Genomic DNA, 20385 nt, shown 5'->3' with positions numbered 1-20385 from the left:
ATTCCATTGAGGTAGTAGAGGATTTATCACACTGATATTGCCTCCTTTCACTGATCCAAAACAAAAAATAAAGTCTCAACTCATGCTATTTCGCAGGTAAGAGTCTTGATGTATTACATAGGCAATCTGAAATGTTTTAGCTACCACCCATTACTGCTGAGGTTGATTTCCCATCTGAATTGGAGCAGTCTCTGAAAGCCCATACTATAATTCTATGTACATATTTTTACCTTTACATGCATTCCATCACCTTGATCTAGATCTTAAAATATGATTTTACTCTTTTGCCTATCTCTTATTCCATCCGCTTAACTTAGTTGTGTCAAAACTGTTAATTACATTCTAGCATTATTTAGTTGTTACACTGTGGGAAAACTAAGTTTTGCCTCAGAAAAAATTAAACAACTTCACTGATATAAAATCCAAAAGCTACCTTAATTCCCTGGCAGCAACCACAGAAAGGACAGCATTTCTCCCTCAGATAACGAAGACAGCTACTGACTCTTTTAAAGTCTACATATAACCTTTTCATGCTACTTACTAAACTTGAGTGCAAGCTGATAATATTCATGAAGATTTCTAAAATATTCATTTCAGGAAACATCCTGATTCAGAAAGAAAAAGAAACAAGATTTTATTTTAGTTATTTATTTTAGTTTAGTTATATGACATTGGTTTCTCTGATTCCTAGAAATAAGATTGATCCAGCTGAAACTTTGTTATAATTTTTATCTCGCTCTATGAATTTCACACAACATGCTGTGAAAAGGGTCAGAAAACCAACCAAATTTGAACTAACCACCAAAGCAGCAGAGCTGTTTTTAAAAACATCATAGCAAAATTAATGTTCTGTATAGACGAAAAAGTCTTGCTAACCTGAGTTTCAGAGGGCTACCATATTTCCTAGTGAGAAGACAGAAATCTAAAGGTTCTCTTTTTTTTTTTTAAAGCTTTATTCAAAAAGCAATAGCCCACATTAATATGCATTCAGCAACATGTGTTGAGTATTCAAACATATTCTCAGTATTCAAACCTTGTGCTCTTATCTTTCAGATGAAAGTTGAACCTGAAGTCCAACAGCTTATTCAAGATCAGAATAATAAATCAAATAATTAAAACATGGAACAAACTCATTAATCCTATTTTCACTGTCAACCCCAATTTAACTTCTTTGCAGAGTGACAGCATCCTAACCTGTAATAAGTTTACCAACACAGGGAGTGGTTTTGCTGGTTAGGTAGGCAAGTATGAAAGAATGGAACCCGGAAGAGTATAAACTAAAACCTCCTTCAACGTGCACAGGGGAAGAATCCACACATGCTTCTCCAAAGGAACATCAACAGTCTATAGTAAGGATTCACCTGATCCTTACAGTCTATAGTGTAGGATTAGTGTATTTCAGAAAGTTCGACAAAGATACATAGTCTTACTCTGTAATCTTAAGAGGAATCACTATTCCTTCCCATTCTCCATCTGACTTCAGTTTTAGGGTCAGCTTCAATTATCCCATTTGTATATTCCTCCTAGCCAATTCATCTTTTTCATACTAGCCACTTGTTCTCATTTGTAAGTAAAAAATATGACTATATAGCACAGCAATATAAATTACACACTTAAGTGAAACCATGTGACAACACAACCATTTTTTGGCCACCTGCCAATATACTCTAGTAATTAAACTGAAAAAGGAACCAGAAGACTGTACTTAAAGATTTGAAAGAAACATGAACAAATACGGATATTTAAACATTATAAGAATATTAAACCCTTCACAGTCAGGACCCCCTGGTATTTTACTGTAAGCATATGAAATAGAACGCTGTATAAGGAAGCTTTAAAATGAATTGTGGGGGAGAAATAATTGCTTCATTCCCTCAAAGAACACATCTTCATAGGAAGTAATATCACTTATTGATAAGCACAGAACAGTATCAGCTAAACAAGCCTTACACATCCAGAACTTAACTGTTATGGATGTGGAAGGATCACAAAATTGCAGGGGTTGGAAGGGACCTCGAGAGATCATCAAGTCCAACCACCTTCTACAGCAGGTACCCTACAATAAGGTCACACAGGCAGGTGTCTAGAAGAATCTTGATTATCTCCAGAGAAGGAGACTCCACAACCTCCCTGGGCAACCTGTTCCAGTGCTCCTTTACCCTTACCATGAAGTTCTTCCACATGTTAGTAAATAACTTCCTTCATACGAGTTCAAGGCCATTACTCCTTGCCTACACACCACAGAGAAGTGCCTGGCCTCATCCATTTGCCTCCCACCTTCCTTTAGGTATTTATTTATTGATGAACGGGAGCCCAGGACTGGACACAGCAATTTAAACATGGCCTTACTAAGGCAGAGTAGAGGAGGAGGACCACTTCCCTCAACCTGCTGATCACACTCTTTTTTACTGCACCCCAAAATACCACTGGCCTTCTTGGCCACAGGGCACACTGCTGACTAATAGCCAACCTGTGCCACCCGGCCACCAGGATCCCCCAGTCACCTCTTAATCTGTATTGATGCATGTGATTATTCTTCCCCAGGTGCTAGACTCTACACTTGTTCTTCTTATACCTCATCAGGTTCCTTCCTGACCAATTTCTCAAGTCTGTCCAGGTTTTATTGAACGGTAGCACAGCCTTCCAGCGTGTCAGCCACTCCTCCCAGCTTTGTGTCATCACCAAACCTGCTGAGGGTGGACTCTATCACTTCATCCAGGTCGCTGACAAAGATGCTGAACAAGACCCCCTGAGGAACACTGCTATTTACAGGATCTCCTTGTAGAGAAAGTTAGCTAAACAAACTACAACTGATTTTCCTTCCTCCACTCCTTTTCCCCCCATCTGGAATTCATACATTCATCAAAGTTGGAAAAAGTGTAGCAAAACTTACAAATTCTAGATTTTAGGAAAAAAAATATGAACTAGTACAGAAGTTATTCACTCTGCCTGTTTGATGATACCACTGAGATGCCTGTGGTTTTCTTTAAATCAAAGAAAAAGTATTTTCTGCAGCATGACAAACATTAGATTATGGAGTCATGGAAGATCCAAGTAAATGAAAAAATGCTGATTTAAGAGAAAATATTTTTGACCGAAGTCCATCTTGTAAAGCATACATCTTCCATTGAACCAGTTGGATTTCTGTTACTTAATTGAGAATATGACTGAGTTTTGCTCAGAGAAAAAAAAAGCCACAAAATTATACAGCTTTGGAGCTTAGCATGTCAAGTTGTATGATATAGATGCATTTGACACAGGTGCAGCTAGTTCCATCTTGCTTATAGCATTCAAATAGCACACAGAAGCATTTCATAAGCAGGTTTAAACTGGTTGATTTGTTGAATCTGTGCAAGACATCCTGTTACAACTTGTATAATTTTTCAAATGAAGTACTCCTGAAAATGTATATCTGAAAACATTTATTAGAAATCAGATTATCTCAACTATCTATTAAAAGACTGAATCAGCATCGTTTTATTTTGCTGACAGTACAGCTATCCTGACTTTCAGCCTCTCTCCCAGTCCCCACCCTTTTTTGTGACACAGTGAAAAATGCAAAAGCAATTTATAGTGCTGAGAGTCTTTGGCTCCTTGACAAACATCACCGCTCCCAGTCTGCTCTGTCAATAGATCACCAACAATCTGTCATCCAGGGACCTGAAATATTGTCATCACCACTAATCAAAAGCCAAGCAGCTCCTCACTGGAAGTTTGTTTTTTCAGAATGGAGACCATGCTGAGGGAGCCTCAAAGAGCAATCCATCAGCCATGAAGACTCTAGAGCAGCACCGTAGAGAAAAGTCCTTCTCCTTGCAGGCCAGCTAAGACAAGGCTCTGCTTGCAGTGCCATTCTGCTGAGACAAACCAGAGCCTGCCTTCAGGTGTCTGCACCCTGACACTACACAGTAAACGGAACCTGCAAAAATATAGGTGGGCATATATACACAAAGGGAAGATCAAGTTCTCTGAAGAGACTTTGCCTACTCTTTCCAATGACACCAGCATATTCAGGAGGTCAGAGATGCTAGGTCTTAAAAATCCAAGACATCCCAAACTTCTCAATATAGGTCAGGATTATCTGGCATTTAGCTGGAATTAAGCATCAGATATACTATATTCCTCAAATCCTAATGCTGCACCTATATATGTGTGTATGTAAAATACATAATAAAAAGAAAATCTTACCCTGGAAATCAAATTAAATTCCCCTAATCTAACTATGCAAAGCTTTAGCCATTCTGAACTAAAGCAAAGGCCTAACACATGAATAAAGTGTAGAATTTTGTTTTTAACACTCAAAGAGAGGTGTCTTCTGTGTTTAAATCTTTTTATGCTAATATATATGAGCTAAAAGAAACAATTATTTTTCACTACCAAAAAAAAAAATCACACATCTTCAAATAGAGTAGGAAAAAAAAAAAAGGCAGATAAAGTTACACATGCACTGTATCTCCTAGACAGACAGAAAAGTAACAGTTACAAAGCTGATTAGAAGTCTACCTCTAATTAAAAGCTATTTACAGAGAGGGAGCATTTAAACAGTTGCTCAAAACTCCACCTCAGAGAGGCAAAGAAGAGATGCCAAAGTTGTTTTATATCGTAGTTTCACATTTCATCCACTGAACATGACTGTTGGTTATACGAGGTGACACAATATAAGAAAGTGTTTATTTCTTTTTAAAATGAGGAGTATTATCCATCCTTTGATAGCTCATTATGACAGTCAGCACTGAGAATTAAGTGTGCGGTATCCCAGAGGAAGCACGCAGAGGCTAACGAACTTCCCTGATTTGACCAGAAATGCATGCCTCAGTATTTGATTTTAATGCACAAAACGTAATGGCACATTTTAAATACTTATTTACCTGAGTGTATTAAATAGTTGCTTTGTAGAATGTAGTGCACTAAGCTTTTCAAATACATGATGGCTTCCATTCAATCCTGATATTCATATGTAAGATTCCTTCATACCATGACTGTTTCTAATGTCAGGTTTTTTTAATCTGAAATTTTAAACTTACTCCTTCATTAGACATGTATGTTTCTAATTAAGTTCAACCTGCTCGCCCTTCTTTGAAGAGATTAAGTCAGAGACCACCAAGACCCTTGAGGCTTTGTGCAGACACTGTACTTGTTCTTGGTACAGAAGTCAGAAGCAGCAAACAAGCACAAGAAGCTGCCAACCTTCTAGGAAACACTGTAAACAAAAATACGTACTTCTGATCCTATAAAAATCTTTAGTAGAAATCTTTATCATATTTACACAGGTGAAAAAGGAAGTGTTGTTATGTATCTAATATACATTTAATTATAGGATGTTATATGCCATTGGTAAAATTAAAGCACATGTGCTAGTCAATCATTAATGAGGTCTATGCCAGATCACAGGTCCTGTTTTTCCCCACAATGAATCGAAGTTTACCATCCAAAAAACAAATTCACAAACAGCAGAGAGGCATGTGGGAATTAACGCAGCGATCCCCATGCAGGGCTTTTAATCCTGTTACTCAACATCCTTGTATTGGGATAAATACTATAAACCTGGTTTAACAAGAAATAAAGAAAATAAATGCCAAGTACCTTCAATTTTTCTTTTCATAATGATCATTCTGAGAATGCACTCAGCCTTCTATATTATAGACACTTACAAAGATGAGGCATGCTTTCACATTTCTAAGCTTTTCCACGCAACACTAAATGACTTCGGCACCATGATAGAAATCCACACATAAAGCTACATGATTCTTATAACTCAAGTTTCAAAAATATTATTAGCAGTAAGAATAGCAAGAATAACAGGATTCTTCAATTACTGTCAACTTGCTTCACGAATGCACAAGATATGGTTGATTTTTTTTTTTAATACCCAAAATTTGTTCACTTATTCACTGCATTTATAAGCACAACTGGTCAGACAAGGTTAGACAGAATTAAAGGTCCAGTTACCCAGGACACGGGTACTTCATTAGTAACACTCAGCTTAACAAAATGAATCATCATATTTGTCAATTTGTCAAAATGGTTATAGACTGACAGGGACTTTGATTTCTAAGATCTCACCAAACGACCTATCTGGAAGACCCATTTTAGCATCAACAGTGTTTTGAAACCCCAAGCCCCACTTTCTGTGGGGATTCAGCTTCCAGATCATACAATCTCCCTGTCAAAGGCCCCAAGCCACCCTAAAGCGAGATGCTGCCATTGGGCATATTCAAAAGCTGTAGCGGAGCTTAGCTGCTGTAAGAAACACGAGACAGATGATTTCAAAAATGCTTTCAGGTCTCAGCTTATTTAAAGAGCTCAATGCCTCTGAAAACACTTGCAACAGCAGGGCTTCCTCCGCCTAGGTTCCTGTAACCTTTACTCGCTTGCATTATTGAAGACATTCAAGCCATTGTTTCTAGAGATAACAACTCTCTGATCCAGACTTCTGGGTCATTCTAGTTTTCAGACACCTTCTGTATAGTCAATGAATACGAAGATATTATAATTATGAAAAAAACAAGAGTTTGACAAAGCAGATTATAATAACAAAAAGAGAATAGATAGAAAGCTTACCCACGTCCTGGGCTCACTACAAAACTCCAAAAGAGAGTTCTCCAGAAGAGATTCTTTCCTGATGGTAGTCAGCTCTTAAATGGGTCTAGGAGAGGTGGAGCCAGGCTCCACCCCTTCCAGCAGCACAGGTGAATTGCTTTCACCTGTGCTCCCAGGGCTGACTCATTGCTCGCCTCAGGTGGTCAATCAGAGGTTCAGGCCGTGAGTCAGCAGTTCCCATACACCTTCATATTCAACATCATACAATTCCTCATGCCAAAAAACAAACGCAAAAAGGTTTTTGCCTTTCCTTATGCCAAAAAAGTAAGGTAACAGTAAAACCTTTGGCAAGGAGGAGGATTATTTTTAAGCATACAAGCTTGACTGGGACAACAACCTACTTTCTATGAAAGAGCAAACGATGTGCATGTTCAAGAATTACTTACTTACTACCCAGATAGGTTCAACACTAAGAGAAGAATGCCAGAAGATTCCTCATTGTAACTTGCTTCTAATTATTTCCCTAAACACTTCAGTAATTTAAAAGAAGTTAACTTCTACATATTAATTTATCTCAGGTCAAGTCTAATCCAATGTGTTTAAAACAATTAAGAAACTCATAAAAAAATTCTTATTTATGCTACATGCCCAATTTCATTCAGCTCAGTTGAAAAAAATTCAGCCTTAAAGGGATATTTTGGAGATGCTTAATTGAACAATAATTTACTGTGTTAGAAAAGAAAAACATACCTGTGGCTGAAAGAGGAGAATATATGGAGAAAGGTATTTATGAAGAAAGGTTGATGGAACTGGGCTTATTTAGCTTGGAGAAGAGAAGGCTCTAGGGAGACCTCATTGTGGCCTTCCAGTACTTGAAGGGAGTGTATAAACAGGAGGAGGAACGGCTGTTTATGAGAGTGGATAGTGATAGGACAAGGGGGAATGGTTTTAAGCTGAGACAGGAGAGGTTTAGGTTAGATATTAGGAGGAAGTTTTTCACTCAGAGACAGGCCAGAACAGGTTGCCCAAGGAAGCTGTGGATGCCCCATCCATGGAGACATTCAAGGCCAGGCTGGATGCGACTCTGGGCAGCCTGATCTGGTGGTTGGTGACCCTGCACATAGCAGGGAGTTATAACTAGATGAACATTGTGGTCCTTTTTCAACCCAGGCCATTCTATGATTCTCTTATGCTAATATTGTCTGCTTAGTATAACATTTAAGTTTTACGATCTGTTTCCAAAAGAAGTTTTCTTGACTGTTAACATTTTGAGTGATTAAGTCAACTGCAAACTTGGCAAAAAGAGAAAAAAGGGGTGGGGAACAATAAATAAATAAATAAATAAGTATTTTTTTTAAAAAATTTAAAAAATTAAAAAAAAAATCTTCCCTTAAAGAGCATTTGATGTAGAACTTCTTTGGCTCTTAGATGCTCTTAATTTATGTTAGCACTCAGTGTCAACTCTGCATATTTCTGCCTTCTCAAAATGAATGTAAGCAGGTGGAAAAACATGGTTTGTTATATGATAGAACTAGAATGGCTAAAGCAACAAAACAATCAAGTATAATAGCAAATATTGTCATTACAAATACAATATTACAAATAATGTTTTCTTGGTAGGTTTGAGAAATACAGTGTTTCATTAGAAGGCTTTTTCTTTTCCTCCCCAAAAAACTTCAACAAAATAGAGCGCCCTTTCAATCAAGATAATACATATTCCTCCATATTTTGTGTCTCCTAAAGTAACTGCTTATTCCTATAACTGAATTTTTGAAAGCAGAACAGGGAGATTAAGAGCCAGTAGGATGCACCAGAAGTTAGCATGCCAAGAACAACTTAAACATTAAATGCTTGCTGTCACAGATAACGAGATGTTTCCCTCTTTCTTAGTTTTACAATAAACAAGCATCTCATATGAGAAAAAAAAAAAATCTATTAGCATAGCTATCAGTATCCATATAGCAGATAACATATTTCCTTTACATTTATAATGACCAGAATATTGCCAGGGAATCTGGTCAGACAATCTGCTTTTACAGCCCATTCATGATACCACATTAGCACATCCCAAGGGAACAGAAGAAATCACTTCAGTGTGTCCTGCTCCATTCAGACTTCTTTCCAAGTATCCTAACTATAAACCAAATGCATTGGTTCTGCAGTTCAGGAATAGAGGATTAGAATCATTTGAGTTGGAAGGGACCCTTAAAAGTTACCTGGTCCAACTCTCCTGCAACGAACATGGATACCTACAGCTAGATCAGACTGCTCAGAGGCTAGCCTAACCTGACCTTGAATGTCTACAGGGACAGAGCATCCACCACCTCTCTGGGCAACCTATTTTCTTATTTCCAATATTGAGTAGCTGTCCTGTGTCTTCCCCCTTAAAATTAGAAAAATAATGCTTCTGTAAATGCACTGATTTTTGTGAGCAATCTCTTATTCAAAAGCAAAGGCATTTTAGTCTTATTCAAGAGTCATTGTGTCTTTCTAAAAAAAAATGCATTATATTTAAAAATCCTGCCTCCATTGCAATGTATTACTTATGTTGTATATAAGCATACTACTAAACTTAACGCTGTGCAGTCAAATAATCACCCAAAATTCATCCTGTAATAAGACCATACTGAGACCTTCAAAAGGAGAAAAACAATCCATTTCATTTTTGACAGATAAAGCTGTAACTGGAAATATCAAACTTCATGACTTACAAGTGCAATCAATAAGAATCAAAACCACAAGTTCTTATTTAAGTAAAGAGTGCCATAATGATGTGTTTTCCTTATCTTACTGACAATTGTGAACACAGTTGCTTCTAGGAATACTTGAAATGTACGTCTGGAATCCTAACAAAGATATGCAGGAATTGCCACAAGTGATAGGCTCTAAAAATCGTATCACACTGAACCATGAAATAGAAAACGTATCTGAAATTTAGTAAAAATTTAACAGTCGTGAGTTCTGCTGATTTTGTTATCTGCCCAATTTACATGCCAATCTACAGCCCTACTTAAAAACAGATTTCTTAAAACCCTTAAAATAAGCTGCTCCATTCCTTCCTTTGTGGCATAAGTTGATGTTACACATCTCGAGAAACAAACACATTACAACAGATCACAGTCATTAAATCGATACCATCCATCAGCAGAGGTAAATTATGCAAACAAGAATTATGCAAACACTTTTTTTTTTTTGGTTGATACTATTTCTATTTTGTGCAGCTGTCTGTCAGAGTTCACTATGTGAGGATGAAATAATTTTAGGAGCATTATTAAAAAAAAAAAAAGTGAAAATCAGAAGTTAGAGCCATTGATGAGCCATTTATCACTGCTTGGCATCAGCTAAGGGATCTGACAAGCAGAACTCAGCACAGTAGCTGGAGTTCCCTCCCCAAAGCATCCTTCTCACAACCCACAAACCCTCATGCAACTGAAATCCAGAAATAAACACTTTGCTTCCTACCAGAAGCTTTAGGAGGTATTTCCTTTGGTATGTACGCACAGCACAGCCCGCTCCTCTTTTTTCAAAGCCTCTCTTATATAACAGGCTGCAAAAACCATCTCTGAGCACCGCGACCAAGATGCAATCTCCCATTTCTGTACTGCAGCTCTCAATAAAGTCTCATCCAACACATCCCCAAGCCATTAATCAACTTCTTACTAATAAGAATGATCTATTGCAAGTTCTGTGCAGCTTTGTGGCATGCAGACTGATGATATTCCATCACAGCTCCCTAAAGGGGAAGGCATTTCCAGACAAGAGGGGCAGCTTCACACATGGAACTGATCTTATAGGGATGTTTGATCACCACAGAATGCACAAGTTCTTAATTACTGCACTATTCCCTGGTGGTTGGCTTTGGGGTTTCTCCCCATGCCCACAGTACCAACCAGCTGACAGGGTCTCCGAAACCGTGTGGGCCTGAGGCCCCCCTCAGGGCACACAGCAGCCCTCTCCACAGACCTGCACCGACTCCCTCACACCACGTCACTTCTGCACTGACCAACTAGCTGAGCTGTCTGGACAACATCAGCCCAGCCAGGTAACTTCTTGAGCTCAAGACAAGAGGAGTACATCCTGAGATACAGGAACACACATTATTTCCCTCGTCTTGATTGAGAAGTCCACAGCAGACTTACATAAACCCTGCATGGCTCTGGGGTATGCCTTAACTCCTCAAAGGTGCGGCTGTGAGTGTGGCACAGCCCACAGAACAGCTCCCAACTACAGCTCAGGATTTCCACTTTACGCACAGACCACAAAAAAAAAGCCCACAACATGAAGTTTTTATTTCATCGTGTTATTACCAATAAAAGAGGCAAACGTGGTTTTAGGTGCACTGATATATTCTGCTACAGCCAATAAAGTTAACAGCTGGCTGTTTAATGGAGGCCTATTGCTTCCTACATATTTTTCTCTAAGTTCGGGCTATTTTACTGTAACACAGGAGGTTAATCGTGACACCCTGACTCAGAACAAAGCACACACCAACACTTAAACTGTGAGAAAGAAAACGTCTGAGCACAACAAGATGCTCTATTCCCATCTTCCACGTATCCGTGCCTTCAGTCCCTACAGGGGAAATTTAACATGGTTCCCCTAATGATTTCAGTTTGGGGTTTTCTCTCTGGCCAGACGGGTTGGTGTGCTACAAGCACCGCTCGTGCTGCTTCACCTCCTCCGTGTGCCCTCACCCAGCCACGGCTCCGCGCTGCCCGATCGATGCGAACACATTACACACCAGCAATAGAGTAAGGGAAGGGTACAGCGAAGAAGAGCATCTTTCCTTTCAGCCATTAAAAATAGATCAGCGAGCGCTCCGCAGACCCTTCCCCACCCCCTCCCCGAGCGCAGCGTTTTGCCGGGGGGGCTTCAAAGGAAGGACACCCCTCAGAGCCGCGCAGACACGCAGAGCAACCCCGGGCCCGACCGCCTTCCTCCTCCTCCTCGCCCCGGCCCATGACTTCACCGCCGTAACGAGAGCATCGGCGCGGGGCGGCGGGCGGCACGGAGCCGCCGCTGTGCCCTACATAGGCGGCGTATGAAAAAAGGGAGGAAAGAGACGGGGGGCTGGGGGGGGAGGAGAGGTGGGAGGAAGGAACGAGGCACTTTGTTACCTCCCGTCTGCAGGCACAAACGCGGCTCCCGGCCGTCTCTCCGAGGGGAGCAGCGCCGAGCCCGCACCGGGAAGCCGGAGAGGAAGGGAGGAAGGGAGAAAGGGAGGGAGGCGGGGGACCTGGCACCATGACGGTGCCCGCCGTACTCACCGATCGGCGCCGCTCCAGCCTGTTTCCTCCCGAGCATCCACCAAACCCCAGCGACAAATCCTCACTCCGGTGGGCAAGGATGAAAAGGGCCGGGGAGGGAGGGGGGGGGGGGGGGTGCGCCAGCCCCGGGCTTCACCGCAAGGTCCTGACCTTGCCCAGCACCAGCTGCAGCATCTTCGGCTTCCCCCCCCCCCGGGCGCGCCCGTGCGTGTGCGCTCCGGAGCGCTCAGGACGGCCGGCAGCCGGGGCGAGGCGCGCTCGGCACCCACCGCCCCGAGGGCGTGGGGCTGCGGCTGGAGCCGGGCTGCGCGGCCGCGCCGTAGCGCTGCGCGCCAGGCGGGCGCAGGATGTGGCCGGAGGATACGCGGCCGCCGCCGCAGCATCTGCCGCCGCCGCCGCGCTGCCTGCCTCTCTCGCCGCCGCGCTGCCTGCCTCCCGCCCTGCCTCCGCCCCTCCCTCCCGTCCCCTCCCCAGCAGGAGCGCGCCCGCCGCGGCCGAGCAGCCGGCGCTGGCTGGGGGAGGAGGAGGAGGGAGAAGGGAGAAGGGCGGGCGGCCCCGCGCCCGATGAGGCGCCGCCGCTGCCTGCGCCGGGCGGGGCCGCGCCGAGGCCTCGAAGCGGGAAGAGAGCGGCGCTGCGGGAGGGGACGCGGGGATGCCCTCACGGCAGCTCTCCTCGCTGGGGAAAGCAGCGAAGAGATGGGATCCGGGTGACGCCCGCTCTCGTTAGCCCGCAGCTTTCTCACTGCGTCCTTGGTGGGAAACCTACCGTGTTTGCAGAAGTCTTTTCGCGAGCGAAGAGCGCGAGGAATATGGAAGTCGTATTTACTTATGTATGCGCTTAACCCTTTACCGAGAAACTTGCGTGCGACGCAATGACAGCGCGCGCCCGAAAGTTCCCATTCCACCGCTCCGTTTAAGCGCCGTTGCGGCGCTGCGCCCGAGTTGAACAACGGGTTCCGATCTCCTCGGGCGGACGCCGCTCAGCCCGCGCGCCGGGGGCCGTCGAGGCATCGCGCGCCGCGCGGGTACCGCCTGCGCTCCGGGCTGGAGCAGCGCGGCTGAGCTCGGGCGGGGGCCGAGGCGGGCTGCTCCGCCCCCGGGGCAGCGCGGGGGACTTAGCGCTAACGGGTGTTTGACTAGCAGGGAATTTGGGAGAGGTGTCCGTCACCGGACTGAGCTGATTCGGTGAGAAGGACCGCCACCGCCAGGTTTGAGAGCAACTCGCTGCTGCCACCTTTCGCTCAGCGGCTCCCCGCTAAGCAGGGGCTGCTCTGCGACCTCCAGCAGGTGCCTGCCCTGCCCTGCCGCCCGCGGAGGGGACTGAAGGGTGAGGAAGAAGGAGCAGCGGGAGCAGGGGGTCAACCCGGCCCTCCACGAATGTCTTTCTGCTCCCGTTCTGTGATACGGAGGAAGAGAAAACGAGATAAAAAAAGTACAAAGGAGTAAGGGCAGCTCGGAAGGGGTTGCTTCTTCCGTCGCAGCTCCTATGTGCCCCTTTCCTTCCCGATGACTCAGCCGCTTTCTGATGAGCCGGAAGCCCAGACAGGTGCAGGCTGCTCCCTTCTCGATCCCCGCAGCCCTCTCAGCCGTAGGCAGCCTGCGATGCCAGGCTCACTTAAGCTGTGCCTGGGGAGTGGTGTATCCAGCATAATCCTTGCTTAACTTCATCGACTTCTATGTTCCCTTTCTAATTAGAAGGGGAAAAAAGATATAGAATTGATGACTGCATTAAGGCAGAGATTTTCGAGCATAGAAGCTGTAAAAAGTCTTTGTCACTTATACTTAATATATTCAATGTATCACGAATATATACTATACTCAATATTTTCAAATGTGCTTGAGGCCTTAAGTTTCTGTTTGCAGAAGATAAGGGCAAGTGAAATTTCTGCAAAAAAAAAAAAAAAAAAAAAAAAAAGTCATAATGAGTAGATTTAAGCCCAGTAATACTTTTTTTCCAGACAATTTCCTATCCGAATGGCAACAACTACAAATTGTTTAAACTTATGTGCAAGAGTTGTGAATTACTATTGTTAGTTGGTAGCAATTATTTTTTTTTTCCTGTTGTTAACTAAAAATCTAACCAAGGAGAACAGGAAAATATCCATTGTCCCAAAATTAGACAAGCTGTCTAAAATATGCGTTACATGGACACAAACACTAATGGTATCTGCATGTTCTGTCTCAAAATAAATATATTTACTCTTGGATTAATCCTTCTCAGAACAAGGCTTGGGCATTTGTTTTCTGGGTTTCTGGACAGAATGGAAAACACTGGATTTACTTGCATTTAGATAATGTTTAAAATTAAATGTATACTTCATCTGAAGATTATTGGGATTACAGAATCTCAATTGGAAGGTTGGAAGGGACCTCAAGGATCATGAATCTCCTACCTCCCTGCCACATGCTGGGCCACCAACCTCCCCCAAATCCAGATGCTTTGTTGGGGGTGGAGGCGTGGGCAGCACCTTTCTTTGTCACGCTGATGTCAATGGGAACTATGCATACTAAGAATGTAACTGAATTAAAACTAGGTCTAGGAAACAGATTCATGTTGCAGGCAACCTTTAGCAATCCTGAAACTTTTTTTTTTTTTTTTTTTTTGCCTTTTTTAATTAACTGAAAAATCAGCTAAGCATAACTAATATTTCATATTTGGAGCAATACTTTAAAGAGGTAATTGTTTTGCTGTTTTATCACTTTCTACAGATCATTTAAAGGTAGAATTATTAAAAAGAAATAGACGACATCCATAGAAATAAACATTTCCAATAGGAAGAATGTATTTCTTGAGAAATGCAGTATTTTGCCTTAATGAAAACAAAGTTGGAGAGTACTGAAACAGCTGATTCAAATTTTTTCTCTCCCATTTGACTATGATATTATCTTAATAAGCTAAATCAACATTGGATTATAGTATTTTTATTTTCTATTATTTTTTCCTAAGTTGTTATGCAGTATTATGTACGCAATTGCATACTTAACAGTAAAGTAATGTAAATCCTAGAATGAGAATGGTGTCCTATAAGACAAAGAGAAAATAGCAAGAGAAGGTTTGCATGATTGCATTTGCATAAGCTTGTTGCCCCATGGAAATAGTTTTTTTTAGCAGCAGTCTTTTAAAGAAGTATATGGTGTTTTGAATTCTAAGACACAGCTGGTTTTGATTCAGTCTTGTTATGAGCAGATTATTGTTTAAGTGCTAAGCTTGGCTGGCAAAAGGAAGATACAATTGAATTTATAGCACCTGCAGATTTTGTAAATGAATGTAAATTTGCACTGGGAAAGTTGGATTGTATGTACTGAAGACAACTCTCAGTTCCCTGAGACTTGACTGGGATTTTCTCCTTCCTAACTTTGTCCATGGATGATCAAATTGATGATTATGAGCAAAACCTCTATAAAACAGATGAAGTTTTTTTGTTGGTTTGTTGTTTTTTGTTTGTATTTCGATCTGCTGAATTTTAAAAAATCACTGAAAAAATGAATATTAGCTAATAGTTTCCATTTGTCTCCCAAGCAATTTGACATTTTCAGCGTATCAGATTTTCATGTACAATGATATAAAAAGGTCAAAAAACTCAATTGAGCACATCAATCACAAATAAACAGCAGTCTTGTTCAATAACAATTATTCCATAACAAAACTTTATCTAGGAGTTCTTTGTTAATGGGACAGTAGGAATTTCATATATCTCAGAGAAAGAATGCACAGGAAATATTTAAGAAGACATAGAGAATATGAACAATTATTCCAGTAATGGCACACATCTGAATGCTCCTATTAATTGCACACATCTGAACTAAAGGAGATTTGAGTTGCTTTGTTTTTGTTTTTAATTGAAATATAGTTTTAAAACTTTTTGGTATCTTGTACAGAAGACGAAAGGCCAGAAGTTCAAACAAAAACCTGTGTAATATAAAAATTCTTCTTCCCAACATGGTAAAAATAATCTTTGCTGTTGGAAATTCATATATTATATTGAACACAGTTTATACAAAGACGTGAATGTTCAGAAACAATTTCTGCACCCTAATTCCATGGAAGAAAGTAATCTCAATCTATCTGCTTGTGAACCAGTTTTATGAGAACTAAGCTGTCAACTCAGCTGAAAATCACAGTCTAGTTTTAATAGTTCAAAACAAGTTTATCCCTATTAGTGTCAATTGAAATGCCAAGCTATTCTCAGAATGTATTCCTTTGTGCACTTAAAGCTACAAAAGCATTTAGGATTAAGGTATAACACTTAGAAAATGGTACTGTGCTTTTTGGATTCTTTTTTTCCTTTCCACTGTACTTATTTACATTTTGTGTTGAGTTTGTTCATCTCAACAGTAGAGGCCATCCTGCAAAAGGCCAAGTAGAAATATTGCCAGAGATTCGGATAGGGATGGTTTGAATAACAGTTAGCAAAATGTCATTACATGGACTATCCCTTTATTTAATCCAATTATGTGCAAGTTTTAGCTCATATTTTTTTATGGTGTGAATGGCTGCCAGAGTTTAAAGAACCAGTAGATTCTACGTCTATTTAGACCTCAGTGAAAGCTGAGGTACTGCTTACCCTGAAAAAGAAATTAATTACTTGGCATATCTTGCAATTATGTAGTGTATTTTTTAAACTATTCTCTATCACATTCAGGCAACAACAGGAAAAATGAAGCTAAATTTGTCTATTAACACTGTGAGTAACATCCTCCAAAAGTCGTATGCTTTTCTTTTTTTCCATCCAGTACAGCTTTCTATTCTCAGAGACAGCTGATCTGGTTTCTTAGTGCACAGGAGATTAGCATCTCACCTGATGCCTATCCAGACTCATGCTCTCAGTTTCATTTAGTAATCACACTAGCAGCCTTTGTGAAATATGGAACCACTGAAGGTCCTTGAGTTAGCAAGTAATTCCTGCAAGATTTTCTCTGTTCCACGCAAATTTTTACATATCATGCACATTTGTTTTCTTACATAACATGTGCTTTAGTCTTTAGTGTACAGAAAGGCTTGTTACAATATTCCTTACACATCCATATTGGAGTTTGGTGCTTTCAAAGTGTTTGCCCCACTAGTGGAACCAAGGCTGATATCACAGCTGGATTCCATTCTAGAGTGCACCAATTGCAACAAGGACTCAAGGTCCTCTAGCAAGCTTTGTATGCACTGAGGCCTGGCAGCAACTGTGGATTTTGTTGATGATATAGGTGCAATATGGACATAGAGTCCTGTAACATTAAAAGATCTCAGAAAACTGAGACCCACTTTTCCCTTCTTTTCATTGCACCAGTGAGTCATGTCAGTATTTCCTGCTGGTAGAAAAAACATTTCAGCCAGGTGAATCAAGAACCAAAACTCCACCATTTCCTCTCTTTCCTTAGCTGAGCACTTTTTTACTTCATAGCTGTGAAACAGATGCCCTATTGTCTCCCACTTTGACCTGATAACTCCTTCAGTCAGTTGCCAGAATTTGTCTCAGAAAAATGTTGGAGTGCATCAGATTATCTGTTTCATGCAGATTGCCAGGTCTTGCACTTCTTGTTAGAGATTCTCTTGTGTAATTGGGTATCTGTAGCCCTATATGCAATTTGTAGTGGAGACATGTTTGTCAGCATTCCATAGAGTCAATCACATTTCAGTGAACTGAATTTTTTAGTATAATAATTTTAGTAAGGAAGAAACTGCTTCCTTGATTGCTACAGTTTAAAAGACCATTCACCAAGAGTGAAATGGATGAGTAGGGGATTACTTGCTTATGGATGATAAGTAAAACACTGAATTTTACTTATGCAAGTTTTCAAAATCATGGTTTTCTATTGGAAAATTAGATTTTTACAATAATCTTCTAAAAATGGAAATAATAAGAACTTGATTGAAACATTTAAACAAATATAAATTGTTCAGCTTTTTACCTTTATCAAAGATATTTAAAATTAATGCTGAAAACTACATTGGGAAAATATGTGGAACGCATGGGGAAGGATTTTTTTCTAACTTTCTGTTCTGTTTCTGCTCTTCCAGTTTCAGGGTAACACGAAGAGAAATATGAGTTTATTATCCTGTGCAATTTCAGCAGAAAAAGTATCTGCTTATTTTGGTCTAATCCTGTTATTTAAATCTCTGTACTACTGCAAACCTGGCCACCTTGTGTTATTTTTAACTTAATGGAAAATAGAAATATGTATTTCATCAGTACCACCTGCTTCGATTAAAAAAGAAAAGATAACCGAATTTACCCTTCATGCAAGAAGAAAAAAAATGAAAGTAATATTATGTAATACATAGTACTAAGAGGGAAATAATAAGATAGTGCCAACTCCAAATATTAAGATTTTTACCATTATTATTTTCAATCAGGATCTTATGAAAAATTTATCTGCATTAAATTTATTTAGTCAGTGTTTGGGGCTGGATTTTGGATTTCCCACAGCTTCTGTGGCTACATGCTACAAAACAGCTGTAGATGTTCAAAAGTAGCGTAGTTTGTACCAGAATCAGTCCTTTCGGAGACAAGTTAAATGTATTCTGTGACAGCTCTGATAAACCCAACAGTAAGAAGAACTTTAAACTGGTTAAACCTTTTAACTGAAGTTCAAAAAATTTTTGACATTTCCCATGTCAACTGTATCCCTTAAGTAAGTTACCTTTGCCACATACAGAATTCAGATGGTGGCAATTTGCTTTTTTTTTTTTTTTTTTTTTTTTCCAGTCTAGGACATCAGTTCAGAAAATCATATTAGATTCAGTGACCTTTGGTGATGTTTATGTTACTTTGTGATGCTTGGCAGATTTTTCAGCTGTTATTGAGCAGCAGAGAGTAGTACAGTGCTTTTGGTTGTTTGAACATTTTCTGCAGAAAAAATGTTGGTAAGCAACTATCTGGCTTCAGATTCTTTATCCTATTATTTAATCCAATGAGCAACTGACGTGATGGTTGCCAGTTTAATACTGCGTCAAGGAATTTTGTGACACAGCATAAACTCTGGTCTTCATGTATGATTATGAATTTTTAAGTTTAGATAGCCAAGAAAAATCTATGAAGTTGCAAGATTATAGTATAAAGTATCTCATCTTGCTGTCTTGTCATTGCAGTAATCCACAGTGTCATCTAAAATAAGGTTTTGAATAGCTGCAGTTTTTGTTTTCATACACTGAGTTCAAAAGAAAAAACAAATGCCTCTTTAAACAATGCAGTATATGCTTAAAAGTATTTAAAATGGCAAGTGTTAATATGAACAATATGTAAATTTTATCTTGCACTTAGAGTTCATACATAGAAGTAATGGCCTGTATTATGGTGAAGAAAAATACTTATTTCATCATTTTAGTGATTTATTCTTTTGGTGCAATATTGTTTCAGTCTGCTATAAGAAATCTGACTGTAATTCTAACAAATCAACTAACAATCTCAAGACTGTTGTAGTGGTAGGAATAGTGAACCTTTAGTATGTTCTACTATATATGTATATGTATGATGCAGTCATTGTAACAGGTGATTGAGGGTCAAGATGCTCTGTTATAGATCTTCATAGAGTTCATGATGATTTCTATATGCCTGTTTTCTACTTTTTCAATTATAAAATGGAGATCTGTGGAGAAAAGACACCATGTAAGCATGCAGGATACAAAAACATCTCTTAGCACAGCCAGTGTACTCGAGTGGCCAAGAACAAAAAGCCATCCCAACACAATATACAGTGAAAGGTAGATGCACAGAATATGGTCACAGGCTTCTCCCACTGGTTTGTTTGGTGTTCTCTGCTTTCCTTCTTGTAAGTAACTAGCAAAGAATGTTACAGGAAGAAATAAGAGATAAGGTTGCCAACCATATACTGTAAATTGCTTTATTTTATTGTGGAGAATGGTCAAAATGACATAGTCATGACCATATACTGCCTACCCTTTCAGATGAGGAGAGCTTCTTTATTCCAAAGAAGGCTCTCACACTTGCTGTATCACAGGTGCCTCCTTTGCTCTCAACTTCTTGTCTCTATAGATATATCATCATGTGATTTCTTTTCATTGTTACTGTCTACCACAGCCAGCTCTGTCATCCCTCAAACTCTTTTTGTCTATGCTACTGACCCCTGTACAGATCTGTTGCTACTTTTAGGTCAAATTCCATTTACAGTACCCTATTGACTGTAAGACATACTCCTTTATCCTAACAGACTATAGAGGCTTTCACATTTACTCTTAGAGACCCTGTTTTTTTTCTCTGTCCATCACCACATTCCTATTTTTCTTCAGCAGGTGTAGGAAACTATGACTGCTTAGTCTTTTTTTTTTTTTTTTTTTTTTTTTTTGCTATTCATTTAAATTTATCTCTTTTTTCACCATGACAATCATTCAATCCATTGTCTATACCTAATCTTCAGTGGCTTAATGGAAACTAGATATAATTACAAGGTGAGAAAGAAAGAAGATTACACATCTAGGACTGCAGAACTGTTTTCTCCTCATCATCATCATTCTTGAACAGAAGTTATAGCATAGCTATTACTTGAAGAATTCCTGGGTGCGTACAAAGGTTTGGCAAACCCACTGGAGTTTAAGGCTGAACAGATTTCTCCTATCCAATCTGTTTTC

At 40.2% G+C, this 20385-nt stretch overlaps 1 protein-coding gene across 11 annotated transcripts in view; it reads right to left on the bottom strand.

Moving 5' to 3' along the window:
* The window catches only part of CTNND2 (catenin delta 2), a 622619-nt gene extending 610026 nt beyond the window's left edge, over positions 1 to 12593 (bottom strand). For 10 of the 11 annotated variants that reach the window (XR_016465049.1, XM_090137090.1, XM_090137092.1 and 7 more), the window contains exon 1: positions 11808 to 11908. Coding sequence is in view for 9 of the 11 variants with exons in the window: in XM_090137090.1 (XP_089993216.1) it covers positions 11808 to 11844 (37 nt within the window). In the remaining 2 variants the exon portion in view is untranslated. Of the gene's footprint in view, positions 1 to 11807; positions 11909 to 12573 lie in introns of those variants that run through there. The other variant, XM_090137091.1, reaches the window with a different exon arrangement.
* Between the last annotated feature and the right edge of the window lie 7792 nt (positions 12594 to 20385).

This window comes from Phasianus colchicus, chromosome 3, assembly GCF_987193195.1.
Source record: "Phasianus colchicus chromosome 3, bPhaCol1.hap1.1, whole genome shotgun sequence".
NCBI classification, from domain to species: Eukaryota; Metazoa; Chordata; class Aves; order Galliformes; family Phasianidae; genus Phasianus; species Phasianus colchicus.
This window is presented reverse-complemented; position numbering and strand designations above follow the sequence as displayed.